The sequence below is a fragment of the Lissotriton vulgaris genome, chromosome 4_1, assembly GCF_964263255.1.
Source record: "Lissotriton vulgaris chromosome 4_1, aLisVul1.2, whole genome shotgun sequence".
Lineage (NCBI taxonomy): Eukaryota > Metazoa > Chordata > Amphibia > Caudata > Salamandridae > Lissotriton > Lissotriton vulgaris.
In genome coordinates, this window is record NC_141691.1 from 1767324654 (window position 1) to 1767342139 (window position 17486).

General features: G+C 44.2%; 1 protein-coding gene across 1 annotated transcript in view; it reads left to right on the forward strand.

Annotated features, from left to right (window-relative positions):
* ATP6V1C1 (ATPase H+ transporting V1 subunit C1) overlaps window positions 1-17486 on the forward strand; it is a 484611-nt gene that overhangs the window by 343005 nt on the left and 124120 nt on the right. Inside the window, exon 11 of the mRNA XM_086966092.1 lies at window positions 14547-14644. Coding sequence (XP_086822218.1) covers window positions 14547-14644 — 98 coding nt within the window. The remainder of the gene's footprint in view (window positions 1-14546; window positions 14645-17486) is intronic.

A 17486-nucleotide genomic window follows, 5' to 3' on the forward strand; every position in this document is an offset into this window, starting at 1 on the left:
TTAAATGTGACATATTGCTTTCCGTTGTCATGCTGCCACTGGCATTCCTATTTGATTATATTTTCCGAAATTCAAATGCTTTGTATGATTGTGGTGGTATTTAATTCACAGTTCTTCTTACCCCCATACACAGTCCTCATCCTTGTCAACTCACTCAGGTAAACTTGTGTGCCATTCTGCTCAATGCCACTTGGATCGCAGGTGGAAAAGGCCTAACGCCACTGTATGTCGATTGGATAGTAAAGACTGTGGGCCTTATAAAGTTATTTGCTGCCACGTCGCCACTGTAGCAGACGCAGTGTCTCTACCATGCACGCGGTGGCTGGGCCACCAAATCTACAGTTGTCTGCTGTTAAACAGACCCATACATACATGGGTAAAAGATACATCATGGCTGCAGGTCACCCATGCCAGCATGGTGTTCTTGTCATCACTTGTGGTTCCTGATTGTAGGCCTCCTTAAGCAGAAGGTGGTGCACCCATCCTAAACTAAAATCCCCCATGCTGTGATAGTGTTCTTCCGTGGCGTGGTGCTTTTCTGCCCTACTACTAGTACTACACAAATCTTGTCACGTAGCTCAAAAAAACTGTAACCGCAATCTATTCACGGCAGCAGCGGATAATTGTTTAAAAAGATGTAATTGATAACTACAATTTAGTTAATAGATTACCTGCTCTATCAGGAACTTAATTATTATTCATGATCGTCACTGGACAGCAGCTGAGCCCGGATGCGGCCCGGTAGGTTTGTCCCTCCCAGTCACATGGTATATTACCGCCACTGATGTGCCATCAGTCATGCTGCAACCAATGAGCACAGCAGCTTGCTGCACCCACTCTCACTGCGACTGTTCCCCCTCCATTTCCCCTGGGCGCTGCACAGTGACCCTGACTCCGAAGCCAACCAGCCTCTCTAGCCCTGACTTTGGCTGACTGGTGCAGGTGGGATCCAATACCACATTGGAACCGTCCATGAGCCATCTTTACCGCAGAAGATCGACTGTGCCCTGCATTGGCAACGGTGAAAATCAGCTGCAGCTGGCATTAGTTACTGTTAAAAATACCTCAGTCAGCTGCGGTCAGAGCGGCGAGTTCAGGAGGAGCAGGAGCTGCGCATGTTAAGTTAAAGAAACACAGGCGGCAGCAGGATGACCGTTGGAAGTGACGCACATAGCCTAGTATTGTGAGTCTACTTCATTATTGGGCACTAACTGCAGTGACGTTGACACTTTAAGTTCGGCGCAATGTGTGTCAGCCCGGCCTGGAAGTGTGTCTAACTTGAATCCTACAATTACATTGTAGCAGAACTAACGCGCAAGCCGAAGAGCTGCAAACAGATCTAGCAACATTATTTGTCGGATATGGCACGTGATATGCACGTGGCGGTAGATTCCAGAAATTTCTCTCGGGTGGTGGTGGGCCCAACATCTAAAAAAATTCAGGTGGTGGGGCTCAACCTCCAAAAGTTTGAAGACCTCTGTCCTAGAGGCAGTGCAGACACCCAGATAGGAGGTACCCAGGTATGGAAGCACTGTGTTGTGAAAGGGTAACTGAGTGTATGTGAAATTGGCCTCTCCTCGTGCACGTGTACAGCTTGCAGTTGCACTCCATCTCAGGGCCTTGCTGCAGCCTCACTCTGAAGTATGGCCGGCCTTTAGTGCAGGCTCACACTCGCACACAACTGGATATACACAATCTATTTCTCTTTCTTGCAGAGACCTAAATGATGTGACGCAATTTAAATCCCACAAAATCTGACCTACACAATCTCATTCATACGCATACACAATCTGACACGCAGACGCACAGCGACGCAAGTATTGACACACACTATCTTTCTGCGTGCTCTTACACTTGTCCCATCTGTCCTGTGATGTGCGCACGATCACAGCTGCCTCCACTGCAGAGTGCCTAGAAAGAGGCCCACTCTGACTAATATAGAACAGCCGTAAGAGCCCTGTAATGCTGCCCGAGTAATGAAGGCCAAACAAGCGTGATTTGTGGCACATGCAGCCTTTAATTTTGGGCGGGTGAAGGCAGAGCCATGTGACCTTTTGACAGCTTCCTGTTCATTTAAAGCTGGTGACCTATGGGCGCAGTGTTGTTCCCTTTGAAAGGAGCACTATTTATTTCTTATAGACACACTGGGTCGAAAACCTGCATGGAGCGAAAGAACTAAATGTACTAGATTTTTTTTTTTTAAAACCTTCATTTAATCCATATGCTTCTGGTTTCACCCCTCTGCGGTGACTTTTTTATTAGCGACCTATATATGGTGCTCACACAATGTGACATCTCTTTCAAGGACACCCTTACATGAACAGATAGCGATGTGCAATAAAACTCACCACCTACCCTCCCACCACAGTGCTGAACCGCGGACTATTCAACCACACATATCTGAATTTGGAAAGGAGGCGTCGTCAACAAAGTCTAACTAGACGCCCACGGTCTAAAAAGGTAAGTATATTTATTTTTTTGGAGCGCCTTTTTTGAGCCGGTACAGGGCACATTCAATAATACTAACTTCTGTTTATATAGTGCTTCATACTGCACTTGTGACTACAGATGCCAAGATTCCCAAGTCCATGCGCAACCATCTGCTCTAGTTCAGGTTTTATTACTTTGCTTTGTGGAGCTCGTGATCCTTGTTTTGTAGTGGGATAAATTAGAATACAAGCACAGGAATGAAAAGCACGTTTAAGCTATTGGCATTGTAAATTACAATGGCTTTTATTTATGTTTTTAAAAAGAAAACAAAAATCAAAGGCATTGTTATTTGCAATGCCAATAGATCAAACTTGTTTTGAACTGATGTGATAAATTACAGGAAGAAATTAGGTTCTTGCTCCCCAGTCAAGACCTTTGTCTCGAAGACGTGCTGTTTTTTAGGGCTCGGGCCTCCCCTACACGAAGTGTAGGAGGAGCTTGCGAGCTCTTTAGTATTTAGAAAAAAAAAAGTTTCAGAAAGGACTCCGGCTGGGACATTCCTTAGATTTTTTTGGCATCTGCCTAGTGATTCGTCTTCGCTGTGCTGTGTATTCAGTAGCGTTGACGTGATAGGCTGTATGCAATGCACGCGTGCCCGAGTTGGCATTTTCTGTGCGCGAACGAGCACGGGAGAGTGATTAATCTTAATTAGGAGCTGTCAGAGTGCCCGTGTAATGCAATCCAGATGATGCGAGCGCGTTCACAGCGGTGAGCGCGTTCAATGTAAAATGACGAGAGGCAGCAGGCGAGGCTCACAGAAGATGACTTCATACATGCTCGTCCATACGGCTTCCTTCAGTTTTATGGCTTTTCTCTTATCTGATGGAGCGTGTCAAGGGAAGGTTCAGGCAGAGTTTACTGCTTTCCAGACCATCAGGCTGCCTTCATGCCTGCAGCACGCGCCACTGCTGGTCTCTTATTGGGCCGTGTACTCAGCAGCAGCTCCCCACCCACCGTGGCCGGGCTCTCCTTCCCAGCGTCTGGCAGGAGAAGGGGGCGAGGAGGAGGGCTGTAGATGAAAGGAAGCCGCTCCTGGAGCCGTGCGCCCGACCTCGCTGTAAACACAGCACAGCGAGGTGAGGCTGGCGCGAGGCAGTGGCATGCGGCATACGAATCGAATAACTATACAAACAAACCATAATGAAGGAAGACCCACGCAGTAATGAAACATCGTTTTATCTTGGACTCAAGGCAAATCAGACATTCATTTTATTCACAAACAGAACTCGAGAGTGCCTGGCGGGATGTCGGAGGCGGCGCGCGACTGTATTTGAGGGAACATCGTGCTTAAATTTGCAGCGGTGTTTAATTAGGTGAGACGGGGAGGCTTGTTTATCTCGGCTGCACATCACCCCTGTTGCAAGTGTGTGTTATCTTTGCTATGAAATTTAGGCTAACAACAATGGGCGTTTCCCATGCAGCTGCTCGTCACCCCTTGCGGGAAGAGAGGGCTAGGGGGGAGGGATGCTCCCTCGCAGACCACGGGATAGGCCCAGGGTGTGGCAGTCAGTCATAATCTGGGCGGCGGAAGAGTGGCAGCAGCTGACAAACCCGGCTGCGGCCCCAGAGAGCCCCAGTGATAAAGCGCCCTGCTTTGCGCTGTAATGAGCTTGCTATACATGCATTAGTTCCTAATAAGAGCCGTGTTTAAAAAATGTGTATAAAACACATCTGCCCTGGGACACGAAGCGTGTGACCAATTCAGCATCTGAAAGTTAAATTAATGGTAAAGAGTTTAATTGTCAGTAAACAATGCCTCAATAAAAAGCAGTAAACACAGCAGTGGGGACTAAAGCAGAGACTATTCAATCACAGATGGGCTTGCCTGGGTCTGCCCCTTAATGGTCTCTCCCTTCTGTCGTTTCTTACATGGCTCCTTTTGCTTGTATTATTGATCAGCTGTGTGTCACTTTCCACTAAACTTCAAAAGTAACCCGGTACTTTTAGCACCCTTCCACTTTTTAACGAATTAATATATTTGCCGACCAGCGTTACTTTACCTCGAGTTTAATCCACCCACCCTCCAACACACAGAGTCCCGATTTACACAACTCCTGGGTGTGCTTGGCGTGGCCATTGGCAACATGCTTAACACGAGATTCTGCGTTTTCTTGTTTGTCTTTATTTTTATCCTTTTGAGACCATACTGCTTAAACTCGGTGCTTTCATTGTCAATGTCTTGTGTATTTGCCTCGGAGTGTGGTGAGCCTGGACTCAGGAGTAAATATAATATTTTTCAAAAAGTGATGTAGAGGACACGGTGCGGTGCTTATGGCGCTTTACTGGCCGTTGTTGGTATTTCCACCAAAAGTATTCTCCTTTTATCCACATCAAAAGGATGAAATGCTGAGCCAGTCCCCGCTTTCATTCAAACCGGCGAAGTGAAGCTATCAGGCTGCACTCACAACCTGCCACACGCGACTGCAGCAGGCGCACGCTGCCACTACAGTGCATAGTACACAATATTCATCCCCTTCCACACGAGTTCCCCTCCACAGTCTGGGTCCATCACAATATAAAGTCCTTCCGTACAACAACAAAACAAGACACCAGGAAGCCGCTCTCCTTTGTCCCCCCCCCCCCAACGGCCCCCCCCCCCCCGGACTCCGTCACAAGAACCCCCCACCCCCCCCCCTTCCCCCCAGCCTTTTGTTTACATTACAACCAGGAAGCCGCTCTCCTTGGTGCCCCCCCCCCCCCCCCCCCCACCGGGGCTCCGCCACAAGCCCCCATGGCCTTTTGTTTACATTGCAACAGTACTAGCGTTCACTGATGGGCCAGTCCTGCTAGCGCAAATGGTGGGGAAAACGACATTTTGCTGTGTAATTAATTGTATGCGAAGAGACTGTTCCTTCCTCAGTGCAGTTTGCCTGAAGCCCAGCATGACAAATACCTTTGCTCTGCTGGTGTAAAATGCTCGCTTATTTTCTCGTAACTTTACTTTACAAGGACCACCGGTGAAGGCAACATGCTGTTCATTCATAATTTATTAACATTAAATAACTGTCTCTGTATTGTCACTACTTTTTGCGTCTACAGAGAGCCACTTAAATGTCTAAACATTTTCGAAGACTGTGTGGGAGGCTAGTTATGTGTAGAGTGATCTAGGATTTGAGTATGCCTTCTATCTCAGCCAACAGAAATGCTTATTTCCTGCAGAGTCCACTCTTAACAGTTATTCCGGGAAAATGGTGCGGGATTGTTAAAATGCGGGCCTCATTTCACTACTTTACTTTACTGTGTCTCTACAATGCATCTACAATGAAGGCAACCTTTGTTCACTCCTACAGTAGGTATGGAAGAGTACACACACTACACACAGACATATAGGCACACCCATATGCATTTAAGGTAGCAGCATTGTTGGTATTTCCACCAAAAGTATTCTCCTTTTATCCACATCAAAAGGATGAAATGCTGAGCTAGTCCCCGCTTTCATTCAAAACGGCGAAGTGAAGCTATCACGCTGCACTCACAACCTGCCACACGCGACTGCAGCAGGCGCACGCTGCCACTGAGCTATACGAGGAAAGCGGGAAATTAAAGGAGGCGCTTCAGGGTGTTCTGGCAAAACAGAGAATATTCGTGCAGTCTGCACTATTTTCAATATTAGCATTACTGCTTAAACTCGGTGCTTTTATTGTCAATGTCTTGTGTATTTGCGTCGGAGTGTGGTGAGCCTGGACTCAGGAGTAAATATAATATTTTTCAAAAAGTGATGTAGAGGACACTGTGCGGTGCTTATGGCGCTTTACTGGCCGTTGTTGGTATTTCCACCAAAAGTATTCTCACACTCACAAGAAGGACATCACAGGCAGTAACGGTGCAATATTCTCACACTCACAAGGAGATCACTGGCAGTACACACCACATGAACACACTCCATAACACATACCAACAATACATTGGCATTTACAATGCCATCAGCTCAAACTCAAATAAATCCGAGCCCGATTGCATTTCTAATGCTTGTTTAGTCTTGCTGCCGGTTTGGTGTGGGGTGCTGGCCTCAGTCACCGGATCCTGGCAGTTCCTGCAGCCCCTGCTCACTTTTCACAAAATAGAGCGGCAGCTATTTGTATTGTCTCTGATGCGAAGTATTTAAAATGACAACTGTGCCAAAATACATACATTCAAAATATTTATGTAAGTGTTGAAGTGGTTTGGAAACAAAAAGTGTTGGGATATTTTTAAATGTATACACAATTTTGGGTCCTTTTCGCTAGATTTAAAACTAGCGTACAGACGCTACTACGATCGGCCTCTTTTAAATACTGTAGATATTTTAACCGAAGCATTTTTAATTCAGAAACAGACCTCTCTGCCTGTCCGGACGAGATTTCTTCGTCCCAGGGGTCCCGACCTTGCTCTCTCTCCCCCGGCGCAGCCGAGCACAGCGCTCTCGCCGGCCGGGAGAACGCGGAACCGCCATCTTGGGGGGAGGCAGGGTAGCTCTCCAGCTCCTGGACGCCTCCCACCCTCCTCCCACCGCCAGATGGACCTGGATAAAAGGAAGGACTCATCCCGCCCGCGCAGCGGGCGCGCCTAAGGCAAGCCCGTCTGCGCCCGCCCGCGCCCAGTGCCAGAACCCCTGCATCTCGCACCCCAACAATCTCCTGGACCTCTGATCAACTCTTACACCTACGTCAAGGCGCGTGCAACCCCGCAACTGGTTGTAATCCACATAGCCTGGAAACTATTGCATATTCCTGCTCACAATGTAACTTCACTATCCCTGATGTTATTAAACCGTCTCATCAGCCCATGATTGCTCACTGCCAGCCCCCGGTCACTTTAAAAGCAGCCTTAATTAATTGCAGATCTCTTCCTGCTCATGCCTCTGATATCTGGCTATCGCTCGACACTCACAAATGGGACCTATTATTTCTCACAGAAACTTGGATCAAAGATTCGTCCAAACCGGACATTAACTTGTCCACTCCCCCTGGCTACCGTTTTTTAGGCATTAATCGAGAAAACTCCAAACCCGGGGGGGGGGGGGGTCTCGCGGTAATCGCAAAATCCCACCTTAAACTGAACATTACAAAAATTCCCAACCCCGGCCTTATTGAAGCCATGCACTTTACGATCATGGACTCTGCAAGTATAATTTTTGCCGGTATCCTGGTCTACAATCCCCCTGCAGCCACCGTCTCTTCTCTCAATGCCCTGACGCACTCTATTGCGGACTTCTCACTTAAGCACTCCCACTTTACAGTGCTGGGAGACTTTAATCTCCATATTGATAATCCGTCTTGTGCACAAGCATCCTCTCTTCTGGAAACTTTACAAGGACTTGCCTTGTCCCAATTAGTTAAAGGCCCCACTCACATAGCAGGCCACACACTTGATCTTATTTTCTCTATTCATCCTGGTATCTCTGCCCTTTCCCCCCTCCCCCTTACTTGGACAGATCACTTCCTTCTTCCCTTTACTATCACTATTCCATCCCCACCTCCCCCATCTTCCCTCAACAGAGACAGTGGTCGCAAATGGACCAAAGTCACTTGTGAGTCCATGGATTCCCGTCTTCAGTTTCAATTTAATCAGTTGGAAGATCTTGACAAAGAAATGGCAAGATATAACTCGACCCTTACCTCCGCTCTGGACTCCATTGCCCCTCTTGTCCCGCTGACTTCCTCCAGATCTCGCCCCTCTGCTCCTTGGTTTTCCCCCTTGCTTCGTGAGGAAAAGAGTAAGTGCAAACAGATGGAACGCAAATGGAGACAGAACTATGACCCTTTGGCCAAACTGGCCTATAAATCTGCCCTAAATAAATTCCAAAAACTTAAACGTTCCTCGATGAGAGCTTATTTTTCAAATCTCATTCAACAGGCGCAGAATTCCTCCAAAACTCTCTTCGCCATTGTGAAGGATTTTGTGAATCCTCCTGCCATGAAAACCCAATGCGTTCCTACTCAAGACCTGTGCAACGGACTTTCTGACTTTTTTCAGAATAAAATCAATAAACTTTCTTCCTCCTTTGATAGCGCCCCACCTAACCACCATTCTGATGTTCCATATTCCTCTCACTGTTCTTTCAACTCTTTTAGTGAGCTAACCCCTGACTTAGCGCTGTCGTTGCTGTATAAAGTCAAGTCTGGTTCGCCTTTAGACCCTGTCCCTGCTAAAGTAATGGGCAATCTCGCCCCTGTTTTAATCAAACCTCTCCTCTCCATCTGGAACTCCTCCTTGACCCGCGGTCAATTTCCCTCAGTGTGGAAACAGGCTAGGCTACTTCCCATTCTGAAAAAACCTGACGCTGACCCCTCACAATTTTGCAACTACCGACCCATATCGCTCCTGCCTAAACCTGCCAAGGTACTGGAGAAAGTGGTCCAGAAACAACTGGCTCAGTATCTTGAAACAAATCCGCTGCTGCACGATTCTCAGTCCGGTTTTAGAACCGGCTACAGCACCGAGACGGCGCTGTTGGAAGTTTCCGAGATTATCAGGGAATCAGTGGGTAGGGGCGAGGATGCCATGTTGGTCCTCCTCGACCTATCCGCTGCATTTGACACTGTATCCCACAACATACTTACAGCCCGTCTACAACAGCTGGGGATCGGTGGTACAGTCCTGGCATGGACTAAATCTTTTCTGTCCAGACGGTCTCAGAGGGTTCTGATGCACCCATTTGAATCAGAGGATAAACCCCTCTTGTGCGGTGTGCCCCAGGGCTCCGCCTTAAGCCCATTATTGTCTAACGCTTACTTGGCCCCGCTTGCCAAGGTAGTAGAGTCATGGGGGGTCAGGGTGGTCTCATATGCTGATGATACTCAGCTCGTTTTTTCATTCAGAGACCATTCTGACTCCCTCTTCACCAACTTCAGAAACTGCCTTGGCAATATCTGCGCATGGATGTCTGCCAATCGCCTTGCCCTAACCACCGACAAAACGGAGGTTCTCTTTTTTAGCCAGAAATCGACTCCCCCTGCAACCCTATGGTGGCCTACCGTCCTGAACCCTCCACCCATACCTGTGCAGTCCGCCCGCAACCTTGGCTTCATATTTGACAACACCTTGTCCGGTAAAACCCAGGTCAATAAAGTTGCTGGGGCCTGTTTTAATAAGCTGCGTATGATTAGGAAGATTTTTCCCTACCTCCCCCAAACATCCCGCAAAACTGTTGTCCAGGCACTTATCACGGCACACCTTGATTATGCCAATAGCTTATATGCCGGCGCCCCCCAATATCTTATAGACCGTTTGCAAATCATTCAGAACGCTGCAGCAAGGCTCATTGGAAATATCCCTGCCCGCAATTCGGTTAGAGCATATCGGGATGAGCTACACTGGCTTCCCATAGCCCGACGCATTGATTTCAAAACCTTGATCCTTGCTTTCCGGACAATTCATGGAATTGGCCCGGCCTATCTGAGCAAACGACTCAAGATATCATCTTCTGTAAGACATCTGAGATCTAACAGCCTTCGTTTACTGAGCGTCCCCAGATTCGGGCTTACCCGAAGTGGCGGCAGAACTTTCACCGTCACAGCTGCCACGCTCTGGAACAGCCTACCTCTTGACCTTAGGTTCATCGAATCTGAGCCAGTCTTCCGACGCAAACTAAAAACCTGGCTGTTTACTAAACGCTAATTAAAGCTTCTGCATCCCTTGATTTCTCCTTTCCGATGGACTTGAACTAGGCAACCCTCTCTGGTGATATTCCTGTAATCTTAGCGCCGGGACACCCCCGCCGGAGGTAGCCGGGCGCTCTACAAGCTTCTAAAATAAATAAATAATGCTGATAGTGGGAGTGTCTGCCAGAATTTGATGAATTGCTAAATTGCTGCAGACCAGCCACGGCCTCCACAATGTTAGCATATAGGAGCCATTCTTCTATTTGCTAAATGCTGACCCCTAAGTGCTTAATTGTGACTAGTTCTAGCTGCAGGGCATCTCCTAATGCTTCAGGCTTGCTACATCCTCTGGGTCCACAATGGCTTCTCACAGCTGACCCGTAGGCCTGAGATTGCACCAAACTGTTCCAATTCTCTAACGCCCCCCGACCCCCGCTCATCCTCTCCCATGCCTCTCAAATATAGCATCATATAATCAGCATATAGTAAAGGATGCAGGGAGGTATCATTAATAAAATTCAAGCCAGAGAAGGGGATTAAGGCTATTATGCCCGCACCGGTGACCAAGTTCCTGATGTATACATAAGTGTGGGTGCAGAAGGTCTGGGATACAATCCCCTAGATCCCAAAATTAGAAAACAAAAATTTAGTTTTACAAATCAAATTGCACAAGATGACCCTGCACACCTCAACAATAAGTAATACAGTATAAATGCTTTTATGCATCTGACTATATGCATAAAAGCATTTATACTGTATTACTTATTGTTGAGGTGTGCAGGGTCATCTTGTGCAAGGTATCATTAATAACAAGCTTTTGAAAGTGAGCTCCATGACAGAGGAAATTGGTCAGTGATTCTAGTACTAGTGCTATCATGAATAACACAGCTGAGAGTGGGGAGCCCTTCCTAGTGTCCCTACCCACGGCATAACTGTCACAAATGACATCACCCGTTTTCACTCAGGCAGTCCAGCTTGTGTACAGCAGCTTAGTCCATTTGATCAAGCTTCTGCCACAGGTGTACATAACTTACTGTTTTTAGGTCTCGTCTAAGTCATCGCGTTAGCGATGCTTGGCGAGATATTTAGTTTGGCTTTTCAAAAGTGCACCCAAAGTCTGCAGGCGGATCGGGCACAGGGCATGTGCGCCGGGGGACACTCACCATTTGTCCGCCTGCAGCCTTTGGTGGCACTTTCGCGGCCACTTTGATGTTCTCAGTGGCCACGGGCTCACTGATAACATCAAACGACCGCGAAAATGCTCACCATTTGCCACCCCCTCCCTTATCACACTTCCTGCTTGTTAACTCAGGATATGGATGGAGCTCAGCCTTGCAGGGCAGGCCACTGACCTCTGGCTTCAGTTTCTGTGAATTCCCTTTCTGATTTTTTTGCTTTCACCTTTTATTTTCCTTCTCATGCTCCCCGTTCAAGCAAAGTGTGATACACATGTATAATGTACATACATATATGTGTATTACTAATCGTGAAGTTACACCCCCCAAAAAAACAATAATAAATTATAATGCATCATGTCCACTTTTGTAGTCAACAGCTTTTTGATCTCTTAAAACAACAGGATAATCATCAGAGCTCACTCAATTGTAACAAGAGTCGGAATGGAATCTTCTGAGCATTGCTTTATGTAGGACATTATTGTATTATCAGGATATGCCAAATTGTTCATAGACCCTCTGGACAATTGTAGGTGGGCTACTGGACATCCAAAACATTAAACCAGGGATTGGAACAATTGTCCAACATGCTCATATAATATGGAGAGCAGGGCTTCAGGGAGCGAGTGCACTCAAAGGTTGGGCCCGTGCCCTATCGTGAAGATGCTGATGCGTGAGCACCTATCTGTCTATCGCCCTCACTCTATCTGTCTATCGCCCTCACTCTATCTGTCTATCGCCCTCACTCTATCTATCATATCTATCGCCCTCACTCTATCGCCCTCACTCTATCGGTCTATCTTTCGCCCTCACTCTTATCTATCTATCTCATCACCACAGCATCTCTCAGGGGCACCACAACATCACTATGCGTTACCACAGCATCACTGAACGCCACAGCATCACTCAGCGCCACCACAGCAGCCATTACACAACAACTAGTTCAAATATGTTCTCTCAATGTTTCAAGCTTTATTACAAATGTCACAAAAATATGTTAATATTTCCGTTCTGTTCTTGGATTTTTGTCACAATAAAATGCACTGAACATAATTTTTACAAAAGTTATTTACACATTTTAAGCTATTGCCATTGTAAATTACAATAGCTTTTATTTACGTATTGATTATTAAAAAATGTTAAAGACATTGTTATTTGTAATATCAATACATCTAAGTGACGTAAATACAACACATATTGCATTACAAATGCTACAGGCTTTCACATTTGCGAAAGTTAAAGCTATTGGCATTGTAAATGACAAAGCTATTAATTTCGCTATTTTCAAAACCAACCCATAAAAAATTTTATTTACAATACCAAGATCTCAAAAGTTCCTAATGCGAGACCTATTGCATTGTAAATGCTTGTTAGCCTCATAAGTGCTGCGCCCAGTCCAACGGCCGACGGCATCACTACCTCAGGAGTGCTGCCGTCGGCCGTTGGACGTTCCAGCTGCACCTGCGCAATTGAACGTTCAGCACTGGAGCTGGACGTTCCATAGCAGCTAAGGTGCTAGGATTGCTATTGTCTCCTGCAGACATACATTTGGATATCCGAAGCATTATGCAAGTATTAAAATGGGTCAAGCATCTCCAGCAGAACATGTACAATTTAATCATGGCCCCCTCTCTTTACTATTTCATTTTAAAAGTTACTCTTTTCTTCGGTTTTTGTCCCTGCATTGGGTGAAGGATGAACCTTGTTTTCTGTTCGGTTTTTATTACATTGGCAATGATCCAATGATGAAGTAAAAATAACTTTCCTGTAATCTTAGTCTGTGTTATAGATATCTTAATTAGATCCATCAACCACTTGGCTTCCTCTCTGGTGAGAACAAATAAATAAAAAACGATGGTAACCTAGATTGTTACCCTCTGTCACATGTCAAAATTAAATGATTCTGTCATCTCCCTAGATTGTCAGATGCTGCAACAGGCTCCTGCATAGTGACTGTCAAATTCTTGTTCAGTAAGACTGTTGCATACCATATTTAGTTTACTCATTATTCCTTCAAAAGGGGAAAGGAGTTAAACTAGTAGCTTATTGTACTTTTACAGTTCTTCATGTATATAGAAAAACAGTCAATGTTATAATTAAAAAGGGAGTTTCCTTTTTAAAGTAAATGTTTATGCTATCCTTCGTATTGATCAGGATAGCCCGTGTTCAAGATTTTAGTGATACCCATGATGTCTTTAAAATGTTTTTAAGTTCTGGCGAGGGTGTTCTTTCTATGATGACAATGAGCCCTAAATCCTGTAGTACAAACAATGGTAGGGCTGGAACCAGATTAAGATATGTCTGTTTTCAAAAGGGAAACATTTCATGTAGGTTTTCCTTTCCTACAAATGCATTTTGCAATTATTCTTTACGTGTTTTACAGCACATGTCCAATAATAATTCTTAACGTTATTACCAGCCATTTATAAAAATGTAGTTAGATTTGGCTAATTGTTGTGTTAAAATACCCATACATTAGCACCACACACTCGTAATAGACTTGCCTTTTCCAGTGTGGTAAAAATGAAAGTCTTTGTTATTGTGCTAATTAGTGCTCCATGTTTTATGTTTGGATTGTGATGTCATCCCATTTCCAGAGGTAAGTTGCTTTAATCAGAATGGTGACAAGTGAGATGATATTGTTATGATCTTAATAGAAACTCAATGTATAGGAGTGCAAAAATGGGAGAATACACTTCCACACACTACCAAAATAGATTGTCTAGGAGGTAAGAAAGAACTTGTAATTTAACTCCACAAATTTCATTCAAAAATTCAATAATACTTATGATTTTGTTCTCTCATAACTTGCAAGACAGTTGCCTTCTTTTACCACACCATCATGCCACCTCCTAAAACGCCATCACACCACCTTCATGCATTTTCTATCCCCCTCCAAACAAATGTTTTTACAGGAGAATGTCACCAGAGGAGTGAATGGAAATATACATTAATCATTTCACTTTTCATGAAGTGCTAAATTAATAATTTCTTACCAATTCTGGGAGTAGAATCAACATTTCATAATATTTCTTTAAAGATGTTTTTACCATGTAACTGTTCCTTGGAGATTCCAATGGTCTGGCTTTTTCACCCTCCCACCTTTTTGAATATTCTTATGATTACGGTTAGCTTTTACATTACATTTCTAGTAGGCTTTTGGTGATAATGATAGTATGATGCTCATTAAGGAATACAAAACAAATCCATAACAATGTATTAGTTGTATATGAATGATAAACATTGTAAATCATGAATTTAGCATAGTTAACAATCTCTATTCTTTTCTTTTTTACAGGGCCCATTAGTTCGATGGCTAAAAGTGAACTTTAGTGAAGCTTTTATTGCCTGGATTCATGTGAAAGCACTCAGAGTCTTTGTCGAATCCGTTCTAAGGTAAATCCGTAAAATAGGCACAATCAAGTTTGTTCTGGACGGAAAACATGCCTTTGTATTGATATTACGGGAAACTACTACAACAGTTTTCCATCATTTAAATCTGTGCTTGTTTTATGAACATGGCTATGCTCACGGCAAGCAAAGGCAGACAGTGACTATCGGGCTGTAGGTTGTCGGTGGGAAAGGTGAAACACTTAAAAAGTTTTCTTTTTGAGCGAGTCTGAAAGAGGATAATGTTTGACATTAATTGCTAAAGAAGGAATTCTTAAATCGGTCACATTTCACTCTGTATGATTGATGTAACCACACTCATCATCTGTATCGCTTTTCAGGAAGCCCTTTTAGTTTTGTATAATCCATTTGCACTTAGAAGAAACACCTAGCAACTGTTTATTAGCAAAATGAATATTATAGCATATGATAATACAGATATTTAATTTTTAAGTGCTGTTCCTCTATAAATTAGTTTAGTAAAGAATCATTACAACGCCCTCATTAGCCTGTACAGAGTTTTCTACAGCAAGCTTGCATTTTGGAAGGTCATGTCACTTTTTACTTTTTGTTGAGAAATGCTTTGAAGACCACATCAGAGCAAAGTTCATCTATGCGTCCATTGAGAGGTCTGTTTTCTTTTTTTTCTTCTCCACCGGGAGAATGATGTTCCTGATTTAGATGTTGCTTCTCTTAAACTCAAGAAATATTTGAGTGTTGTGAGTTTTTCATATCTAGGGGCAACATCATGATCCCATTCTGTGAACTTTGCCAAAGCAGAAGGGGGTAGTGCTTTTTTGTGTGTACAGTACATACATACAAACCTAGAAAATCTCGGAGTTACTACATGGACTGCAGGGAGCAGAGCTTTAAAACAGTGCAGTAATTTGGCTCATGTTTCTGCTCTCCGCTTTCAGCAGCACATACTGAGATTTTCGAGTTCATGCATGCACTGTATACTCAAAAAATAAACTCACAAACACCTGTATTAGCACAGCACACAGAACAGGATCATGTGCACACTTTCTTTGGTCTTTTTTGGCTCACGTTTTGGTACCTCAACTTGGTTTGAAAAATCAGGTTTGTGAAGAGTAGTGCACACAAGAATACTCTTAAGGAAGTATCTGTTCTGTCTCTTAGAGATAATCTTAGATGTTAGAATAATTGCTGTCTGTATGTGTGTACCACTGCCAGATATAATAATTTAAATTTGCAAGAAAATATCAGACATTAGAGATTGGGTATATCCCCACCATAGTCTGAGGCATACATTTCCAGAATTGTGTGAGAATTTCAATAGACTTATAAGATAAAAAACCTTACACAAAACAACATTGCAGCACAACTCCAATGTTAAGACCTGAAATCACACCTACGCCACCTCCAGGTTCTTATCTGAGAAAATTCACCTGTAGATGTCATTACGTTTTATGATAACCTGGCATGGGGGGGCTTCCACACCTAAGCTCTCTATCAAATCTACACATACGTCTGTCTCAGTCATTACGGAGGCACTACAGCTGAGAACCTATACACATTTATTTTGCTTCTGATATTTGGTTTGGAGGAAATTGCACAAGAAAAGTTTCTGTCACTGGAAATGACTAATTAGTATCCCCCGAACTGATAAAGAAATATAAACAACATGGAAAAAATCCTGTTTTCCGGCTCATGGATCCAAATTCACATTGTGTAATTGTTTCTGTGATCAGAAAATGTCATGCACATGCTCCTGAGGCCCACCGATTCAGAACGTAAGAGGCTTGATGCTTCCATATCTTCCAGAATGTTTTACTGAATTACAGGAAACAAGACTGCTGAAATTAGTTTCTGAAAAGGTCAGTAGTGCCTTTACATGAATGGCAGACATATCTCTAATGAAGTGCAGCCACAGTTTAGCTCTCTAAGGAGATTGAAAATGTCATCTTATAAAAATGATGACCAAATAAATCTGCATACGAGATCAGAGGCCAAGATTATAAAAGCTGCAGACCTAGTAGAAACCACAGAAATGCTCACTTTCACTAGAAAAGAGAACGGAGGTATCAATACAGGCAGAGGGTTCAAACCTTTCAGTGGTCATGTAGGAACTAACATCAACACTACAAGCGTTAGCCGCACAACTAGAGGAAATCAAGAGGTAAAGGTTCTCAGTAGTCCAATTCGTAGTCCAATCCGGCTGGGAACCCATATCCAGATCAGAACAATTGCTTTTCAGCTTTGTTTTTTAAGAGTTGTAATCCAATGGTGGTAAGCATCTGTTACCAACTAAAAGTGGCATATCGCAAGTAGTGACAAACGAGTGCTGGAAATTGTAGAGAATGGTTATGCGCTTAATTTCAGGCCACCACTACGGTTCCTTATCCAAAATGCTACACCCGAATCTTGTCTCAGACAGCTGCAATTGGAAACATCTATACTTTTGTAGGAAAAAAGCTATAGAATTTGTCCCTTCAGCCAAAAGAGGTCGTAGGATATATTCCATATAATGGTTCTGAAAATACATGAAGCTCAGAGTTGTTTCTTTAGTGATTAAAGCTTTTCTGTCATCCCGAAGGGTAAACAAGCTTCTGATTCTGAGAATACAATTATGATATGTTGGATATAATGGCCTCACACACCCTTGCGAGTGTTATGCTTCATCATAGGCAATGCTCCTTGTTGGGCAGGCGGTGCAATGCCCAATGGGCACACCTCAAAGAGGGGCTCTTTATCGGAGATCTTTTATCCAACTGCCTATGGGTGAAGTGTGGGTGAGGGGCCAGGACAGAGTAGATGGTGTGGGTGAAGATAAAATGAGGCACAAGGTACCGGAAAACAATTTTATTCTGGTGGTCCTCTGCCGCAA